General features: G+C 31.8%; 1 protein-coding gene across 1 annotated transcript in view; it reads left to right on the forward strand.

Moving 5' to 3' along the window:
* LOC133608248 (solute carrier organic anion transporter family member 3A1-like) overlaps positions 1–13,987 on the forward strand; it is an 85,021-nt gene extending 71,034 nt beyond the window's left edge. Inside the window, exons 6-10 of the mRNA XM_061963454.1 lie at positions 1,097–1,295; positions 7,658–7,793; positions 7,891–8,063; positions 13,258–13,322; positions 13,393–13,987. Of these exons, the coding sequence (XP_061819438.1) occupies positions 1,097–1,295; positions 7,658–7,793; positions 7,891–8,063; positions 13,258–13,322; positions 13,393–13,757 (938 nt within the window). The 3' untranslated portion in view covers positions 13,758–13,987. The remainder of the gene's footprint in view (positions 1–1,096; positions 1,296–7,657; positions 7,794–7,890; positions 8,064–13,257; positions 13,323–13,392) is intronic.
* The last annotated feature ends 7,350 nt before the right edge of the window (positions 13,988–21,337 follow it).

The raw sequence follows: 21,337 nt of genomic DNA on the forward strand, positions 1-21,337 counted from the left end.
TATTACTTTTAGAAATACAATTTTAGAGAAAAAAATACAACCTTAAAAAGGATTTTAGGATTTTTAAACAAATATACCTTTTTACCTTTTAAATTTCTTCCTCTTCTTTCCTGACAATTTAAATCAATGTTCAAGTAAAAAAAAATTTTTTTTATTATTTTAAAGAATAATAAATATTTTAGCTTCTGGTTTTTCGACGAAGAATATTTGTGAAATATTTCTTCAAACTTACTATGATTAAAATTCAAAAAAAAATATTCTGGCAAATCTAGAAAATCTGTAGAATCAAATTTAAATCTTATTTCAAAGTATTTTGAATTTCTTGTTCTGGAAAATCTAGAAGAAATACTGATTTGTCTTTGTTAGAAATATAGCTTGGTCCAATTTGTTAAATATTCTAACAAAGTGCAGATTGGATTTTAACCAATTTAAAACATGTCATCAAAATTCTAAAATGTATCTTAATCAGGAAAAATGACTAATGATGTTCCATGAATTATTTTTTGAATTTTTTCAAAAAGATTCAAATTAGCTAGTTTTTCTCTCCTTTTTGTCGGTTGAATTTTGAATTTTAAAGAGTCGAAATTGAAGATGAACTATGTTTCAAAATGTTATTTTATTTTTTTGTGTGTTTTCTCCTCTTTTAAACCGTTCAATTAAGTGTTTTTTTCATCATTTATTCTCTACAAAAAACCTTCCGTAAAAGGAAAACAAAATGTACGACGGAATGACAGACAGAAATACCCATTTTTTTATATATATATAAATGTATTTATTTAGCTATTCTTGTTTAAATCACACTTACGTGTAACTTACAAATGCCAATATATTTATTTATTTAAGTGTGTATCAAACTGGTAGCCCTTCGCATTAATCAGTACCCAAGAAGTAGTTTTTGGTTTCAAAAAGGTTGGTGACCCCTGTACTAGGGCATCAAATCAGTGTCAGTTGAGTCGGTCCATAGGTTGCCTGTAGGGATTTTTAATGTCCAGCAGATGTCAGTATTTAGTGACACAGTATCGACACAGTATCAATACAGTTTTGCAAATGTGTCGAAACGCTTCATGACGCCTCATCAACCCATCACTTCGTGCAGGAATGACGGCCATCCCGTGCGCGTGTCTGGGCATCTTCCTGGGCGGGCTGCTGGTCAAGAAGCTCAACCTGTCGGCCCTGGGCGCCGTGAGGATGGCCATGATGGTCAACCTGGTGTCCACCGCCTGCTACGTCTCCTTCCTCTTCCTGGGCTGCGACACCGGCCCGGTTGCCGGGGTGACCGTCGCCTACAGCAACGAGTGAGGATGGGGGGGGAGGGGCACTCCGTGACATTTTTAACGTAATGTAGAATCACAGTTTCTCTTATCTTTTATACTTTTAAAGGTAAAAATAGTAAAAAAATGAAAAAAAATGTAAATATTGCTGAAAAGCCCAATATTGTTTACAGTACAATAATTGAATTTTTTCAATTTAAAACAAAAACAGAAACAACAAAAACATTTTTTAATTAAAGCTGCAAGCAGCATTGGTCGGGCCCGCATATTTGGCAGGTGCTAGTCCTAAGTGTCCCAATACTTTTGTTCAGTTTTCGTCATAAGTGTCCCAATACTTTTGTCTACTTTTAGTCCGAATTCTCCCAATACTTTTGTGTAGTGTACCTACCTTGTCTGCATTGTGTGGGCACGCTGGTGCTTCCTGCTTTTAAGCAGCCTTCTTGAAAAAACAGCAGCATGAGCGCAGCGGCTCTTTGAAGGGTCATAAAATCAAAACCGGAGCCGGTATTAAAACTCTTTTGATAACTTTTAATCAAAAGGGTTCAATCTCTCTCCTGTGTTAGTTTGAAGCCGAAACAACAAACACGCTCAGAGGAGATAATGTTTGAAGAAAGGTGACTGGTTTTTACAAAAATGTTGTGTTGAAGGGGGAATAGCAAGCTTCTTGTAGATTTTTGCTGGGGGTTGTCAATTTATGAAATGTAGGTCTAAGTGAGACCTACGGAGAGGATTTTGTTTCATGTCTCTCCGACCTTCCCAGTGGGAGTTACAGGCAGTTTTGTCATTTTTTTCTTCCGAGGAGCAGTTTTTTCTCCGTTTTATTCAAAAATTGCTCTAGAGCGCAATTTTTAAATTTGGGGTTAGGTTTTTTTTTTAATTAGATCACAATTTTTGCCAGTCCTGATGTGTGCGTTCAATTTGGTGAGTTTTGAAGCGTGTTAAGGGGGTCAAATTACAGCTCAATAAGGCAAAAGTGACTGTTTTTAGTACTTTTTTGTCTTGAAGGGGGAATTGCCAACTTCCTGTTGATTTTTGCCCGAGGATATACAATTATGAAAACTAGGTCTAAGTCAAACCTACATAGAGGTTTTTGTTTCATGTCTCTCCGACCTTCCTAGTGGGAGTTACAGGCAGTCTAGTTTTTTTTTTCCTAGGGGGCGCTAGAGCGCAATTTTGAGTTTTGGGGTTCGGTTTTTTATTAAAAGACAATTTTCGCAGGTCCTGATGTGTGCGTCAAATATGGTGAGTTTTGAAGCATGTTAAGTGGGTCAAATTAGTGCTCAAAGAGGCGGCGGAAGAATAATAATAAAGAAAGAATAAACCTTACAAATTCAATAGGTCCTTATGTCCCATTATGCAATGGGCCATGCGGGCCCTAATTAACTTCTGTTTTAAATTTGTCATCTAATTAATTAATATTGGAAAAAAAAAATCTGAAACTCCCAATACCACTATGTCACTTTATTCATTATCATTGTTAATAATACTATTATTATTATTTACAGTACAGTAATAGAGGCCAATGCATTTTTCCAATTTTTGCTTTTTTTTTTTACTTTTCAAGCAAAAATACTTTAATTAAAAAATGTAAAAAAAATTAAGCTTATGTTTAAAATGTGTCAACCAATTGATTAAAATACATACAAATATAACTGATCCCAATACTGTTTAGTGAAACATATTAGATGATAATACATTTTTCTATTATTATTTTTTTACTTTTAAGGCAAAAATAGTAAAAAAAAAAAAAAAAAAAAAAATTATAAATAATGAATGATAAATTAAAACAAATACGAGTTGGATTATTCATCTAATTATTTAAAATAATTACAAAAATATTCCTGATATTTCCAGTACTGTTTAGTGTAAAATAATACAAATACATTTTTTTACTATTATTTTTTTATTTTAAGGCAAAAATAGTAAAAAAATAAAAATAAAAATAATTTTTTTTATAAATAATGAATGATAAATTAAAACAAATACGAGTTGGATTATTCATCTAATTATTTAAAATAATTACAAAAATATTCCTGATATTTCCAGTACTGTTTAGTGTAAAATAATACAAATACATTTTTTTAATATTATTTTTTTATTTTAAGGCAAAAAGAGTAAAAATAAATGACATTTTTTATAAATAATGAATGATAAATTAAAACAAATAATAGTTGGATTCTTCATTTAATTATTTAAAATAATTTAAAAAAAATATTCCTGATATTCCCAGTACTGTTTAGTGTAAAATAATACAGACAAATAAATTATTCTCTTTTATTTAACTTTTAAGGCAAATTATAGTTAAAAAATAATAGTTAAACAATTCTGTATTCCTGTTTAAGATTAGATTTATTTTGAAAATCCCAATACTTTTCACAGTACCATAATATAGGCCAATACACAAGTTGTTTCTCTTTTTTTTTTTCTTTTTTTTACTTGTAAATCAAATGGGATTTATATCTAAAATGTGTCATTTAATTCTTTACAAAATAATTACAAAAATATTCCCAAAACCCCTGGTACTGTTTACAGTACAATAATGCATTTTCTTCTTTTTTTTCACTTGTATAGTAAAAATAGACTGCAATTTATTTTCTTTTTTTTTTAGTTATGCTTTCCAATCAGTCAAAAATAAACAATTCCTGATAATCCGAATAATTTAACTGTATTTTTACGGTAAATCTACATACAATAGATGTATTATTAAAAATACAACATGCCGGCATCTGATTTTTTTATATATATATATAGTTATGTCATCTATTTAATCAAAATGTAAAAAAAATGTTGCTGGTAATAATAATATTAAATAACAAAAGAGGCCAGTGCATTTTTTTTTTTCTCAATTATGAATTTCCTAATTATCGAAATAAAAAAATAAAAAATATATAGATAAATTCATTTTTCAGTGATTCTTTTAAGACTTATGAATTACAATTACAATTTTAACATGTATAAAAAATTCGTGAATAATGCAATTTTAGTTGAAATTTTGTTGTAACTTTTAAATTGCTTTCTGTTCAGTGTAACTTTAATAATTAATCGTAATTATCGCGGAGAGGCGTTATAGAGTCCTCAAAAATCAATAATTTGATCAACTTCTTTTTTTTTTTTTTAATTGAACCATGTACATACAAACATTCTCAATGTACATAAAAACAAGGCACTTTCAACAAATCCCAACAATTTAACCAATAGAATACAAAAATAAAAACAATAAATAATAATACAAAAATAGGATAAGGTACAAAAATTCAAAGACAAAAAAAAGGCTCATCTAAATCACTTAAAATTTCTGCAATAACGAAATCAATTTAAGGGCTTTTTGTATTTAATCATTTTTCCAAGATTTAATTGATAATTTTAAATAATTAAGCCAATTAAAAAATGTAGGTTTTACTTTCATAATTCGACATGTATGTACAAAAAATTTTGTTTGGAGCATAATATTTGATCGACTCATCGATTCAGAATCCTCAAACTACTTCCTGTTTACGCTGAGCTTCTCCAGCAGCCTTGTCTCGTCAGACGGGAAATGTCGCCCTCTGCTGGCGGCTGCTCAGTACTGCATCCACTGTGTCGTCATGTTGTTCTTCAACAAATAAACAAACAATCCCCGAAGTAAAAAAATAAATAAATTAAATAATAATAATAAATTAAATTAAAAAAATTAAAACATAATAGTATACTTAATAGTATAGTATAAGAAAACAAATAAAAAATAAATAATAATAATAAACAAATTAAAACACATTTTTTAAAAGAATACAAATTTCAAAAAAATACAATAAAATTTAAAATAAAAAAATAAAAAAACAATTCCCTAAATCAGGAATTATTTGTTAATAAGTAAAATTTGTGACTTGTTTGGGTTATGTTATGTTATGTTGTGTTATGTTATGTTATGCTATGCTATGCTATGCTATGTTATGTTATGTTATGTTATGTTATGTTATGTTATGTTATGTTATGTTATGTTATGTCATGTCATACTTGCCAACCGTCCCGAATTTTCCGGGAGACTCCCGAAATTCAGCGCCTCTCCCGAAAACCTCCCGGGACAAATATTTTCCCGAAAATCTCCCGATTTTCATGCGAACCTGAGTGAGGACAGCCTTTTTTCACGACGGGAGGACAACAGGGTGACAAGAACTAAAAATCATCCAGACGAGATAAATTGTAATATTATGTTTATCTTACCTAAAAATAAATATATTTATTAATTTAAAAAAAAAAAAAAAAACGAAATAAATTTTTACTATATTTTGCTAAAAACATCAAAATTAATTGTATTTTTATTTGTTTGTTTTTTTTTACTCCTTTTTACATCCAGCCGTTAGAATTATACGTTAGAAATAATTAATTTTAAATTATCATAATAATTCATTTAAAATGACCATATTTAATTATTAAAAATAATTGCTTGTTTATCAACAACTTTAGCATTTTATTCATTACATTTTGAAGCTCTCAGAAGCCAAGTTATGTTATATTCCTTAATATTTATTTATGCAAGTTTGAAGTATCAATTATCCAAACACAGTTTTGTTTGCATATTTTCAGGATGTAGATATCTATATATATATATATATATATGTATGTGTGGGAAAAAAATCACAAGACTATTTCATCTCTACAGGCCTGTTTCATGAGGGGGGGGGGTTCCCTCAATCATCAGGAGATTTTAATGGGAGCATTCACATACCATGGTTTATATAGGGCACAGAGTGGGTGGGTACAGGCTGGCGTAGGGGCGTGGTGATGACGTCACTATGGGAAGTTTTGACGGAGCAGAAACGTGTGAACTCGTTGGGAGTTTCCTCCTCTCCCAGCTCGCTAGCCTCAATCTGAACCTTGGTATTTACCGTGATGACGGACTGGCAGTGTGTCGCGCCTCGCCAAGGAGCAGCGAGAATACCAAGAAGCGCATATGCCAAATTTTCAAAGAGAACGGCCTACGGATCACGATTGAAGCCAACAAGCAAACCGTCAACCTCCTCGACGTCACTTTCAACCTGAGAAATAACAGCTACCAACCATTCACGAAACCCAACACAACACTCCAATACGTGCACCATGACAGCAACCACCCACCCACCACCACGAAAAGAATACCTACCGGAATTAATAAAAGGCTATCGATGCTGTCATCTAGCAAAGCTGAATTTGACCAAGCAACCCCCCCGTACCAAAAAGCCCTTGATGAAAGCGGATACAATTTCTCCCTCACCTATGAACCCACGCCAGGAAACCAGCCAAAAAAGAACAGAAAACGAAACGACATCATCTGGTACAACCCCCCATACAGCAAAAACGTCTCAACTAACATTGGCCACAAATTCCTCACTCTGATTGACAAACACTTTCCCAAAGACAACACCCTAAGAAAAGTATTCAACAAGAACAACATTAAATTGAGCTACAGCTGTATGAACAATATACGACAAATCATCTCAAACCACAACAAAACAATTGCAAATGAGCCGTCGGCCCCCGGACAGAGCGACCCCAAAACCAACAAAGGCTGCAACTGTCGAAAGAAACCTGATTGCCCTCTCAACGGGGGGTGCTTACAAACATCAGTTGTCTACCAATCTAAGGTAACACGCAAGGACATTAACACATCCGACACATATGTAGGATTAACCGAGGGAGAGTTCAAAACCAGATGGAACAATCACAAGGCTTCTTTCAGGAACCCAAAACCTGCGGAATACCACAGAACTCCGCAAACACATTTGGGACCTCAAAGACAATAATGTTGAATATTCAATAACATGGCAAATTCTTGCATCCAGCACACCTTACAATAGTGGTAATAAAAGATGCAACCTATGCTTGAAAGAGAAACTGTTTATTATTTACCGTCCAGACCTGTCATCCCTCAACAAGCGCAGCGAAATTGTAACAGCATGCCGCCACAGACGGAAACACCTCCTAGGTAACACATGAGCCAATCACCACGCCCCTACGCCAGCCTGTACCCACCCACTCTGTGCCCTATATAAACCATGGTATGCGAATGCTCCCATTAAAATCTCCTGATGATTGAGGGAACCCCCCCCCCCCTCATGAAACAGGCCTGTAGAGATGAAATAGTCTTGTGATTTTTTTTCCCACACATACATATATATATATATATATATATATATATATATATATATATATATATATATATGTATGAAATACTTGACTTGGTGAATTCTAGCTGTCAATATACTCCTCCCCTCTTAACCACGCCCTCAACCACGCCCTGCCCCACCCCCGACCACGCCCCCACCCCCAACCTCCCAAAATCGGAGGTCTCAAGGTTGGCAAGTATGTGTCATGTCGTGTTATGTTATGTCATGTTATATTGACACGATGTTCCGTGGGGGGCCACGCAGGACTTTGCGCTCGTGGCAGCGTCCGGAGTCTCCGTGCATCAGCAGCTGCAACTGCTACACGGCGTCCGTCAGTCCGGTGTGCGGCGCCAATGGCGTCACTTACCTCTCCGCCTGCTTCGCCGGATGCACCAAAGCGGTGAGTGGAAAGGTCGGCGCGGGCCACCAGAGGGCGCCAAAGGTCGGCGCGGGCCACCAGAGGGCGCCAAACAAACTCACTTTTTCTGTCTGCGCAGAACCTGACCGGATGCGCGTGCGTCTCCGCCACCGGCGACGAGGCGGTGGCTCTACCGGGGAAATGTCCGAGTCCCGGCTGCCAGCAGGCCTTCCTCACCTTCCTGTGCGTCATCTGCCTGTGCAGCATGATCGGCGCCATGGCGCAGACGCCCTCCGTCATCATCCTCATCAGGTCTGACACCTGCCGCTAGAGGGAGCTGTTTAGCAGGGGACATGTGCTACATGAATCACTTCTCATTGACGCAGGGAAATTACATTCAATTAAATTAAATTAAATAGGAGTAAAACAAAATTGTGATGACACTAAAAGAGAAGAAAAAATAAAAATTGATAAATGACTGAAAAATCTAATTAAAATTACATTAAAATATATATGTATGTGTTTAAAGATGAAAGATAGGTATTTTATTTTCTTACATTTTGTGATTTAACTTTTGTTCACCTCCTCTGCGAAATTGTTGTTTGAAAACAATAGTATATTTATTTATTTGTATTTATTTATTTATTTTAAGTACAAAAAAAAATAAAACGAATGAATAAAAACACAGTAGTGTTGGAAGAAAATGACACTATAAAGCGTGTAATATATATTTTAATGTAATTGTAACTAGATTTTTCAGTCATTCATCAATTTTTATTTTTTCTTCTCTTTTAATGTCATCACAATTTTTTTTACTCCTATTTAATGATATTTTTTAATTTAATTAATATAATGATGCACACGCTTTATAGTGTCATTTTTTTCCAACCAATAGTTTTTCAACTAGTGCGTTTTTATTTATTTTTGTAATTTTTATTTAAGTTAAAATAAATAAATAAATACAAATAAATAAATATACTATTGTTTTTCAACAACAATTTCGCAGAGGAAGTGAACAAAACTTAAATGACAAAATGTAAGAAATAAATACTTATCTTTATCTTGGTGCACACGCTTTATAGTGTCATTTTTTTCCAACCAATATTTTTATATTATATTAATTAAATAAAACATTTAATTAAATAGGAGTAAAAAAAATGGTGATGACATTAAAAGAGAAGAAAAAAGAAAAATTGATGAATGACTGAAAAGTCTAGTTACAATTACATTAAAATATATATTTATGTGTTTAAAGATGAAAGATAAGTTTATAAAGATAAGTATTTTATTTTCCTACATTTTGTCATTTAAGTTTTGTTCACTTCCTCTGCGAAATTGTTGTTGAAAAACAATAGTATATTTATTTATTTGTATTTATTTATTTATTTTAAGTACAAAAAAAATAAAACAAAAAAATAAAAACACAGTAGTTTAAAAAATATTGGTTGGAAGAAAATGACACTATAAAGCGTGTGCACCATTATATTAATTAAATAAAACATTTATTAAATAGGAGTAAAAAAAAATGGTGATGACATTAAAAGAAAAGAAAAAAGAAAAATTGATAAATGACTGAAAAATCAAATTAAAATTACATTAAAATATATATTTATGTGTTTAAAGATGAAAGATAAGTATTTTATTTTCTTACATTTTGTGATTTAACTTTTGTTCACTTCCTCTGCGAAATTGTTGTTTAAAAACAATAGTATATTTATTTATTTGTATTTATTTATTTATTTTAAGTACAAAAAAAATAAAACGAATAAATAAAAACACAGTAGTTTAAAAAAAAATATTGGTTGGAAGAAAATGACACTATAAAGCGTGTGCACCATTATATTAATTAAATAAAACATTTAATTAAATAGGAGTAAAAAAAAATGGTGATGACATTAAAAGAGAAGAAAAAAGAAAAAGGATAAATGACTGATAATTAAGAGTATATTTATTTATTTTTATTTATTTATTTATTTATTTTAAAAACAAAAAAATAAAACGAATAAATAAAAACACAATAGTTGAAAAAATATTGGTTGGAAAAAAATGACACTATTATATAAATTAAATTTTTAAAAAAATGTCATTAAATAGGAGTAAAAACAATGGTGATTACATTAAAAGAGAAGAAAAAATAAAAATTGATAAATGACTGAAAAGTCTAGTTACAATTACATTAAAACATATATTTATGTGTTTAAAAATGAAAGATAAGTTTATAAAGATAAGTATTTTATTTATATTTAAGTTTTGTTCACTTCCTCTGCGAAATTGTTGTTGAAAAACAATAGTATATTTATTTATTTGTATTTATTTATTTTAACTTAAATAAAAATTACAAAAATAAATAAAAACACAATAGTTTAAAAAATATTGGTTGGAAAAAAATGACACTATAAAGCGTGTGCACCATTATATTAATTAAATAAAACATTAATTAAATAGAAGTAAAAAAAATGGTGATGACATTAAAAGAGAAGAAAAAATAAAAATTGATAAATGACTGAAAAGTCTAATTACAATTACATTAAAATATATAGTTATGTGTTTAAAGATGAAAGATAAGTTTATAAAGATAAGTATTTTATTTTCTTACATTTTGTCATTTAAGTTTTGTTCACTTCCTCTGTGAAATTGTTGTTGATGATTAAGAGTATATTTATTTATTTGTATTTATTTATTTATTTTAAATACAAAAAAATAAAACGAATAAATAAAAACACAATAGTTGAAAAAATATTGGTTGGAAAAAAATGACACTATAAAGCGTGTGCACCATTATATTAATTACATTTTAAAAAATGTCATTAAATAGGAGTAAAACAAAATTGTGATGACATTAAAAGAGAAGAAAAAATAAAAATTGATAAATGACTGAAAAATCAAATTAAAATTACATTAAAATATATATTTATGTGTTTAAAGATGAAAGATAAGTATTTTATTTTCTTACATTTTGTGATTTAACTTTTGTTCACTTCCTCTGCGAAATTGTTGTTTAAAAACAATAGTATATTTATTTATTTGTATTTATTTATTTATTTTAAGTACAAAAAAAATAAAACGAATAAATAAAATATTGGTTGGAAGAAAATGACACTATAAAGCGTGTGCACCATTATATTAATTAAATAAAACATTTAATTAAATAGGAGTAAAAAAATGGTGATGACATTAAAAGAGAAGAAAAAATAAAAATTGATAAATGACTGAAAAGTCTAATTACAATTACATTAAAATATATATTTATGTGTTTAAAGATGAAAGATAAGTTTATAAAGATAAGTATTTTATTTTCCTACATTTTGTCATTTAAGTGTTGTTCACTTCCTCTGCGAAATTGTTGTTGAAAATAATAGTATATTTATTCATCTGTATTTATTTATTTATTTTAACTCAAATAAAAATTACAAAAATAAATAAAAACACAATAGTTTAAAAAATATTGGTTGGAAGAAAATGACACTATAAAGCGTGTATACCATTATATTAATTGAATAAAACATTTAATTAAATAGGAGTAAAAATGGTGATGACATTAAAAGAGAAGAAAAAATAAAAATTGACAAATGACTGAAAAGTCTAATTACAATTACATTAAAATATATATTTATGTGTTTAAAGATGAAAGATAAGTTTATAAAGATAAGTATTTTATTTTCTTACATTTAGTCATTTAAGTTTTGTTCACTTCCTCTGCGAAATTGTTGTTGATAATTAAGAGTATAGTTATTTATTTTTATTTATTTATTTATTTTAAATACAAAAAAAATAAAACGAATAAATAAAAACACAATAGTTGAAAAAATATTGGTTGGAAAAAAATGACACTATAAAGCGTGTGCACCATTATATTAATTAATTATTTTTTTTAAATGTCATTAAATAGGATAAAAAACAATGGTGATGACATTAAAAGAGAAGAAAAAAGAAAAATTGATAAATGGCTGAAAAGTCTAATTACAATTACATTAAAATATATATTTATGTGTTTAAAGATGAAAGATAAGTTTATAAAGATAAGTATTTTATTTTCTTACATTTTGTCATTTAAATTTTGTTCACTTCCTCTGCGAAATTGTTGTTGATAATTAAGAGTATATTTATTTATTTTATTTATTTATTTATTTTAAATACAAAAAAAATAAAACGAATAAATAAAAACACAATAGTTGAAAAAATATTGGTTGGTGCACCATTATATTATTTAAATTTTTAAAAAATGTCATTAAATAGGAGTAAAAAAAATGGTGATGACATTAAAAGAGAAGAAAAAAGAAAAATTGATAAATGACTGAAAAGTCTAGTTACAATTACATTAAAACATATATTTATGTGTTTAAAGATGAAAGATAAGTTTATAAAGATAAGTATTTTATTTTCTTACATTTTGTCATTTAAGTTTTGTTCACTTCCTCTGCGTAATTGTTGTTGAAAAACAATAGTATATTTATTTATTTGTATTTATTTATTTTAACTTAAATAAAAATTACAAAAATAAATAAAAACACAATAGTTTAAAAAATATTGGTTGGAAAAAAATTACACTATAGAGCGTGTGCACCATTATATTAATTAAATTAAAGATTGAATTAAATAGGAGTAAAAAAAATTGTGATGACATTAAAAGAGAAGAAAAAATAAAAATTGATAAATGACTGAAAAGTCTAGTTACAATTACATTAAAACATATATTTATGTGTTTAAAGATGAAAGATAAGTTTATAAAGATAAGTATTTTATTTTCCTACATTTTGTCATTTAAGTTTTGTTCACTTCCTCTGCGAGATTGTTGTTGAAAAACAATAGTATATTTATTTATTTGTATTTATTTATTTATTTATTTTAACTTAAATAAAAATTAAATAAATAAATAAAAACACAATAGTTTAAAAAATATTGGTTGGAAAAAAATGACACTATAAAGCGTGTGCACCATTATATTAATTAAATTAAAGATTAAATTAAATAGGAGTAAAAAAAATTGTGATGACATTTAAAGAGAAGAAAAAATAAAAATTGATAAATGACTGAAAAGTATAATTACAATTACATTAAAATATATATTTATGTGTTTATAAAGATAAGAATTTATTTCTTACATTTTGTCATTTAAGTTTTGTTCACTTCCTCTGCGAAATTTTTGTCGAAAAACAATAGTATATTTATTTATTTGTATTTATTTATTTTTAATACTAGAAAATAAAACAAATAAACAAAAACACAATAGTTTAAAAAATATTGGTTGGAAAAAAATGACACTATTATATTAATTAAATAAAAAAATGTAATTAAATAGGAGTAATGTTTGCTCACGCTAATGAGTGCCAATGCTAATTATTGCTAATGCTAATTATTGTTTCATGTTATTTATTGTTAATTCTAATTATTACAATGTTAAATAATGCTAATGATAATGATTGCTAATGTTAATTATTGTTCATGCTAATTATCGCTAATGCTAATGAGCCACATGCGCTGAGTTCCGGACGATTTTTTCTTCCAGGACGGTGAGTCCGGACCTGAAGTCGTACGCTCTGGGTGTCTTGTTCCTGCTCCTCAGACTGATTGGTAAAAACGGCGTTGTGAAGTTCTTGCGTCTTCCACGCTCTAAGCTCCGCCTCCTCCTCCCCTCCCCCAGGCTTCATCCCGCCGCCGCTGATCTTCGGTATGGGCATCGACTCCACCTGCCTGTTCTGGAGCTCGGTGTGCGGCGAGAAGGGCGCGTGCATGTTGTACGACAACGTGGCCTACCGCCACCTCTACGTCAGCATCGCCATCGCCCTCAAGTCCTCCGCCTTCCTGCTCTACGCCACCACCTGGCAGTGCCTGCGCAGGAACTACAGGAAGTACATCATGAACGGCGAGGGCTGCCTCACGCCCACCGACCTCTTCTCCTCCAACCTGACTCTGGACCAGCTGGGCAAAGACTCCGCCCACAGCCCCGCCTCCGGCAGGACCAAGTACGTGTACAACCTGGACGACAACGCCGAGTCCGTCTTCTAGTCGCCGTGACGACGCTCCGTCACTCAGAGCCTCCACTTCCTGCGCCCAAATAGTCCTTCCTTTCATTCTGCGCCGCATATTTAAATATTTGCATATTTACATATTTGCATATTTACATATTTGCATATTCGCTAGACCCGCCCATTTCCTTCATAACAATAAATATCATACATCTGATAATATAACAAATTATTTTTTATCATCCTTCTTGTCATTAAAAAAATATGTTATTTTAGGTGCGCATTCATATAATATTATATTATTATTTGAATATAATATTGATGTACAATTACAGTACTGTACTAGAAGTATTAAATTAAAACAATCTAGTGTAGACTGCGCTGCATATTTACATATTTACATATTCATTGACTTTATAATTTTATCATCCTTCTTGTCATTAAAATGTTCTTTTATGTGCGCATTCATATATCATTTTGTTATGATGTTGATGTACAATCACAGTACTGTACTAGAAGTATCAAAACAATCTAGTGTAGACTGCGCCGCATAATCACATATTTACATATTCATGTTTGCTAGACCCGCCCATTTCCTTCATAACAATAAATATCATACATCTGATAATATAATAAATTATTTTTTATCATCCTTCTTTTCATTAAAAAAAACATGTTATTTTAGGTGCGCATTCATATAATATTATATTATTATTTTACTATAATATTGATGTACAATTACAGTACTAGAAGTATTACATTAAAACAATCTAGTGTAGACTGCGCTGCATATTACTATAATATTGATGTACAATTACAGTAGACAGTAATGTACTAGAAGTATTAAAACAATCTAGTGTAGACTGCGCTGCATATTTACATATTTACATATTCATTGCCTTTATAATTTTATCATCCTTCTTGTCATTAAAATGTTATTTTATGTGCGCATTCATATATTATTTTGTTATGATATTGATGTACAATCACAGTACTGTACTAGAAGTATCAAAACAATCTAGTGTAGACTGCGCCGCATAATCACATATTTACATATTCATGTTTGCTAGACCCGCCCATTTCCTTCATAACAATAAATATCATACATCTGATAATATAATAAATCATTTTTTATCATCCTTCTTTTCATTAAAAAAATATGTTATTTTAGGTGCGCATTCATATAATATTATATTATTATTTTAATATAATATTGATGTACAATTACAGTACTGTACTAGAAGTATTAAATTAAAACAATCTAGTGTAGACTGCGCTGCATATTTACATATTTACATATTCATTGCCTTTATAATTTTATCATCCTTGTCATTAAAATGTTATTTTATGTGCGCATTCATATATTATTTTGTTATAATGTTGATGTACAATCACAGTACTGTACTAGAAGTATCAAAACAATCTAGTGTAGACTGCGCCGCATAATCACATATTTACATATTCATGTTTGCTAGACCTGCCCATTTCCTTCATAACAATAAATATCATACATCTGATAATATAATAAATCATTTTCTATCATCCTTCTTTTCATTAAAAAAAAATGTTATTTTAGGTGCGCATTCATATAATATTATATTATTATTTTAATATAATATTGATGTACAATTACAGTACTAGAAGTATTACATTAAAACAATCTAGTGTAGACTGCGCTGCATATTTACATATTTACATATTCATTGCCTTTATAATTTTATCATCCTTCTTGTCATTAAAATGTTATTTTATGTGCGCATTCATATATTATTTTGTTATAATATTGATGTACAATCACAGTACTGTACTAGAAGTATCAAAACAATCTAGTGTAGACTGCGCCGCATAATCACATATTTACATATTCATGTTTGCTAGACCCGCCCATTTCCTTCATAACAATAAATATCATACATCTGATAATATAATAAATTATTTTTTATCATCCTTCTTGTCATTGAAAAAAATATGTTATTTTAGGTGCGCATTCATATAATATTATATTATTATTTTACTATAATATTGATGTACAATTACAGTAGACAGTACTGTACTAGAAGTATTAAAACAATCTAGTGTAGACTGCGCTGCATATTTACATATTTACATATTCATATTTGCTAGACACGCCCATTTCCTTCATAACAATAAATATCATATAATAAATTATAATTTTATCATCCTTCTTGTCATTAAAAAATATGTTATTTAATGTGCGCATTCATATAGTATTATATTATTATAATATTGATGTAGAATTACAGTAGACAGTACTGTACTAGAAGTATTAAAACAATCTAGTGTAGACTGCGCCGCATATTTACATATTTACATATTCACTAGATCCGCCCATTTCCTTCATTATTTAATGTTATTATTATCAAAAATGTATTATATGATTTATAAATTATCTAAAATAATTTAAAATAATTCTTGTATTCATTAAAAAAAAAAGTATTTGATTTGATTGACGCACCATAAAGATCCATGAAAATGTAATTATGTCATATTGCCGTCCAATCACAGTCGGCGGTCTAGTGTAGATGCAAACACATCAATAGAACATTCTAGCATCTTTTGTCTTTTTCAATGTAAAAACTTCACATTTTTACAAAAGATGTCATTCAGGCTGCAAAACTTTGATTTTCACTCAAAAAATAACAAAAAAAGGGAAAAACATATTGATATCAATGACGTGTCGATGGCGATACATATTGATATCAATGATGTGTCGATGGCGATACATATTGATATCAATGACGTGTCGATGGCGATACATATTGATATCAATGACGTGCATCGCCATCAAAGACGTGTCGATGGCGATACATATTGATATCAATGACGTGTCGATGGCCATGCATATTGATATCAATGACGTGTCGATGGCGATACATATTGATATCAATGATGTGTCGATGGCGATACATATTGATATCAATGACGTGTCGATGGCGATACATATTGATATCAATGACGTGTATCGCCATCAATGACGTGTCGATGGTGATACATATTGATATCAATTATGTGTCGATGGCCATGCATATTGATATCAATGACGTGTCGATGGCGATACATATTGATATCAATGATGTGTCGATGGCGATACATATTGATATCAATGGCGTGTCAATGGTGATGCATATTGATATCAATGACGTGTCGATGGCGATATATATTGTTATCAACGGCATGTCGATGGCGATACATATTGATATCAATGATGTGTCGATGGCGATATATATGGATCTCAATGACAAGTATCGCCATCAATGACGTGTCGATGGTGATACATATTGATATCAATGGCGTGTCAATGGTGATACATATTGATATCAATGACGTGTCGATGGCGATACATATTTATATCAATGACGTGTCGATGGCGATACATATTGATATCAATGACGTATCCATGGCGATACATATTGACATCAATGATGTGTTGATGGCGATAAAAATTGATATCAATGGCGATATATATGGATCTCAATGACAAGTATCGCCATCAATGACGTGTCGATGGTGATACATATTGATATCAATGGCGTGTCAATGGTGATACATATTGATATCAATGACGTGTCGATGGCGATACATATTTATATCAATGACGTGTCGATGGCGATACATATTGATATCAATGACGTATCCATGGCGATACATATTGACATCAATGATGTGTCGATGGCGATAAATATTGATATCAATGACGTGTATCGCATCAATGACGTGTCGATGATGATACATATTGATATCAATGACGTGTCCATGGCCATGCATATTGATATCAATGACGTGTCAATGGCGATACATATTGACATCAATGATGTGTCGATTGCAATACATATTGATACCAATGACGTGTATCGCCATCAATGACGTGTCGATGGTGATACATATTGATATCAATGACGTGTCGATGGCCATACATATTGATATCAATGACGTGTCAATGGCGATACATATTGACATCAATGATGTGTCGATGGCGATACATATTGATACCAATGACGTGTATCGCCATCAATGACGTGTCGATGGCGATATATATTGTTATCAATGGCATGTCGATGGTGATACATATTGATATCAATGATGTGTCGATGTCGATATATATGGATCTCAATGACAAGTATCGCCATCAATGACGTGTCGATGGTGATACATATTGATATCAATGACGTGTCAATGGTGATACATATTGATATCAATGACGTGTCGATGGCGATATATATTGTTATCAATGGCATGTCGATGGCGATACATATTGATATCAATGACGTGTCGATGGCGATATATATTGATCTCAATGACGTGTATCGCCATCAATGACGTGTCGATGGTGATACATATTGATATCAATGACATTTCAATGGTGATACACATTGATATCAATGACGTGTCGATGGCGATATATATTGTTATCAATGGCATGTCGATGGCGATACATATTGATATCAATGATGTGTCGATGGCGATATATATGGATCTCAATGACAAGTATCGCCATCAATGACGTGTCGATGGTGATACATATTGATATCAGTGTCGATGGCGATATATATTGATCTCAATGACGTGTATCGCCATCAATGACGTGTCGATGGTGATACATATTGATATCAATGACGTGTCGATGGCGATACATATTGATATCAATGACGTGTCGATGGCGATACATATTGATATCAATGACGTGTCGATGGCGATACATATTGATATCAATGACGTGTCGATGGCGATACATATTGATGTCAATGACGTGTCGATGGCGATATATATTGATATCAATGACGTGTCAATGGTGATGCATATTGATATCAATGACGTGTCGATGGCGATACATATTGATATCAATGATGTGTCGATGGCGATACATATTGATATCAATGACCTGTCGATGGCGATATATATTGATCTCAATGACGTCTATCGCCATCAATGACGTGTCAATGGTGATACATATTGACATCAATGACGTGTCGATGGCGATACATATTGATATCAATGACGTGTCGATGGTGATACATATTGATATCAATGATGTGTCGATGGCGATACATATTGATATCAATGACGTGTCGATGGCGATATATATTGACCTCAATGTCGTGTATCGCCATCAATGATGTGTCGATGGTGATACATATTGATATCAATTACGTGTCGATGGCGATATATATTGTTATCGATGGCATGTCGATGGCGATACATATTGATATCAATGATGTGTCGATGGCGATATATATGGATCTCAATGACAAGTATCGCCATCAATGACGTGTCGATGGTGATACATATTGATATCAATGGCGTGTCAATGGTGATACATGTTGATATCAATGGCGGTACATATTGATATCAATGACAATTGTGATACATATTGATATCAATGACGTGTTGATGGCGGTACATATTGATATAAATGACGATGGCGATACATATTGATATGAATGACGATGGCGATACATATTGATATCAATGACACGTTGATGGCGATTTGTATTGATATCAATCGATGGCGATACATGATATCAATCTTGTAGCAATACTTGTATCGGAACTTGTAACGGGATTTGTAACGGTACTTGTAACGGTACTTGTAACAGTACTTGTTACGGTACTTGTGACGGTACTTGTAAGGGTACTTGTAAGGGTACTTGAAAGGGTACTTGTAAGGGTACTTGAAAAGGTACTTGAAAGGGTACTTGTAAGGGTACTTGAAAGGGTACGATGCCATCACACTTGTGAAAGAAGTAACCTTCTCTTTCATTCCCATCATCCAATCACACGTGTAGCATTTTTAAACAAAAAAAACATTTTGCACATTTTTTAATGATCATCCACCATGTGCCCTAATCGTTAGCTGACAACAAACGCCCCGATCCTGGGCTGACAGGTTTGCTTCTAATGGCTAGCTGACAATAAGCCAAACAATCGCTGGTTGACAACTAGCGCCACTAATCACTAACTGACAACTAGCGTCCTAGCTGTTAGCTGACCGCTCTTGTTGCTAATTGCTATCTGACAACAAGCACGCTAATCGCTAGCAGACAACGAGGGCCACTAATCCCTTACTGACAGTTAGCGCCCTAATTGTTAGCTGACAGCTTTTGTTGCTAATTGCTAGCAGACCATTAACACGATAATCGCTAGCTGACAACTAGCACGCTAATCGCCAGCTGTCAACCAGCACCACTAAGCGTTAACTGACAACTAGCGCCTTAATCCTTAGCTGACAGGTTTTGTTGCTAATTTCTAGCTGAAAATTAGCATGCTAATCCCTTGCTGACAACTAGCACCCGAATCATTAGCTCACGGCTAGCGCACTAATCGTTAGCTGACAGCTAGTGACCTATTTGTTAGCTGACAGATTTTGTTGTTAATCAGTAGCTGACAACTAGCGGCACTAATTGCTGGGTGACAAATAGCGCTCTGATCATGAGCTGACAGGTTTTGTTGCTAATCGCTAGCTGACAAATCGCATGCTAAACTCTAGCTGACTACTAGTGCCACTAATGGCTAGCTGACAACTAGCACCCTAATCCTTAGCTAACAGCTTTTGTTGCTAAACGGTAGCGGACAACTAGCACACTAATTGCTAGATAACAACTAGCTACCACCCTATTCGTTAGCTGACAGCTTTGGTTGCTAATCGCTAGTTGACAGCTTGTGCCGCTAATTACTGGCTTGACAACTAGTGCCACTAATCGCTAGCTGACAACTTGTGCCAATAATGGCTTGTTGACAACTCGCGCCCTAATCGCTACCTGACCTTGGTGGACTATTGAACAGCAGTGATGTGTTGGAGGAGACAAGATGGCGTTTATTATCATTTATTTATTTATTATTATTATTATTAAGATGGCGTTTATTATATTTATTATTATTATTATTAATATTATTATTATTATTTATTTATTATTATTATTATTATTATTAAGATGGCGTTTATTATTATTTATTTATTATTATTATTATTAAGATGGCGTTTATTATTATTTATTATTATTATTATTATTATTATTATTATTATTATTATTTATTATTATTATTATTATTATTATTAAGATGGCGTTTATTATTATTTATTATTATTATTATTATTAAGATGGCGTTCCAGCGACACTCCTGCTCGCCAAAAGGCTGGACTGAGTTTGTTTGGCAAACAGACGCGTGGCGGGAAATGTCAGTGTCATCTTTTCTTTGTCCTCCGTCATGGCTGACTGACAGCGAGTGTCGCAAACCTGAAATAAACTACAGTACTTGAATGCACCGTCAGTCATCCTCGCGGCAGGAAGTGAAGCGCTGATGTGACGGAGACGTCCTCTACAGTGTACATAGCAGAACCTCCAGCTTGTATGTAGCCTCTCCGTGTCATGTGACCCTGCCCTTAAAGACGGCCCCTTAAGGACGTCCCCTTAAAAGGGGTCCCCTACAAAAACGTCCCCTACAAAGACGTCCCCTACAAAGACGTTCCCTTCAAACACGATCCCTACAAAGAAACCCCCTACAAAGATGTCCCCCACAAACACGTCTCCTACAAACACATCCCTTACAAACGTGTCCCCTAAAAAGAGGTCCCCTACAAAAACGTCCCCTACTAAGACGTCC

Source organism: Nerophis lumbriciformis, linkage group LG06 (genome assembly GCF_033978685.3).
Source record: "Nerophis lumbriciformis linkage group LG06, RoL_Nlum_v2.1, whole genome shotgun sequence".
NCBI classification, from domain to species: Eukaryota; Metazoa; Chordata; class Actinopteri; order Syngnathiformes; family Syngnathidae; genus Nerophis; species Nerophis lumbriciformis.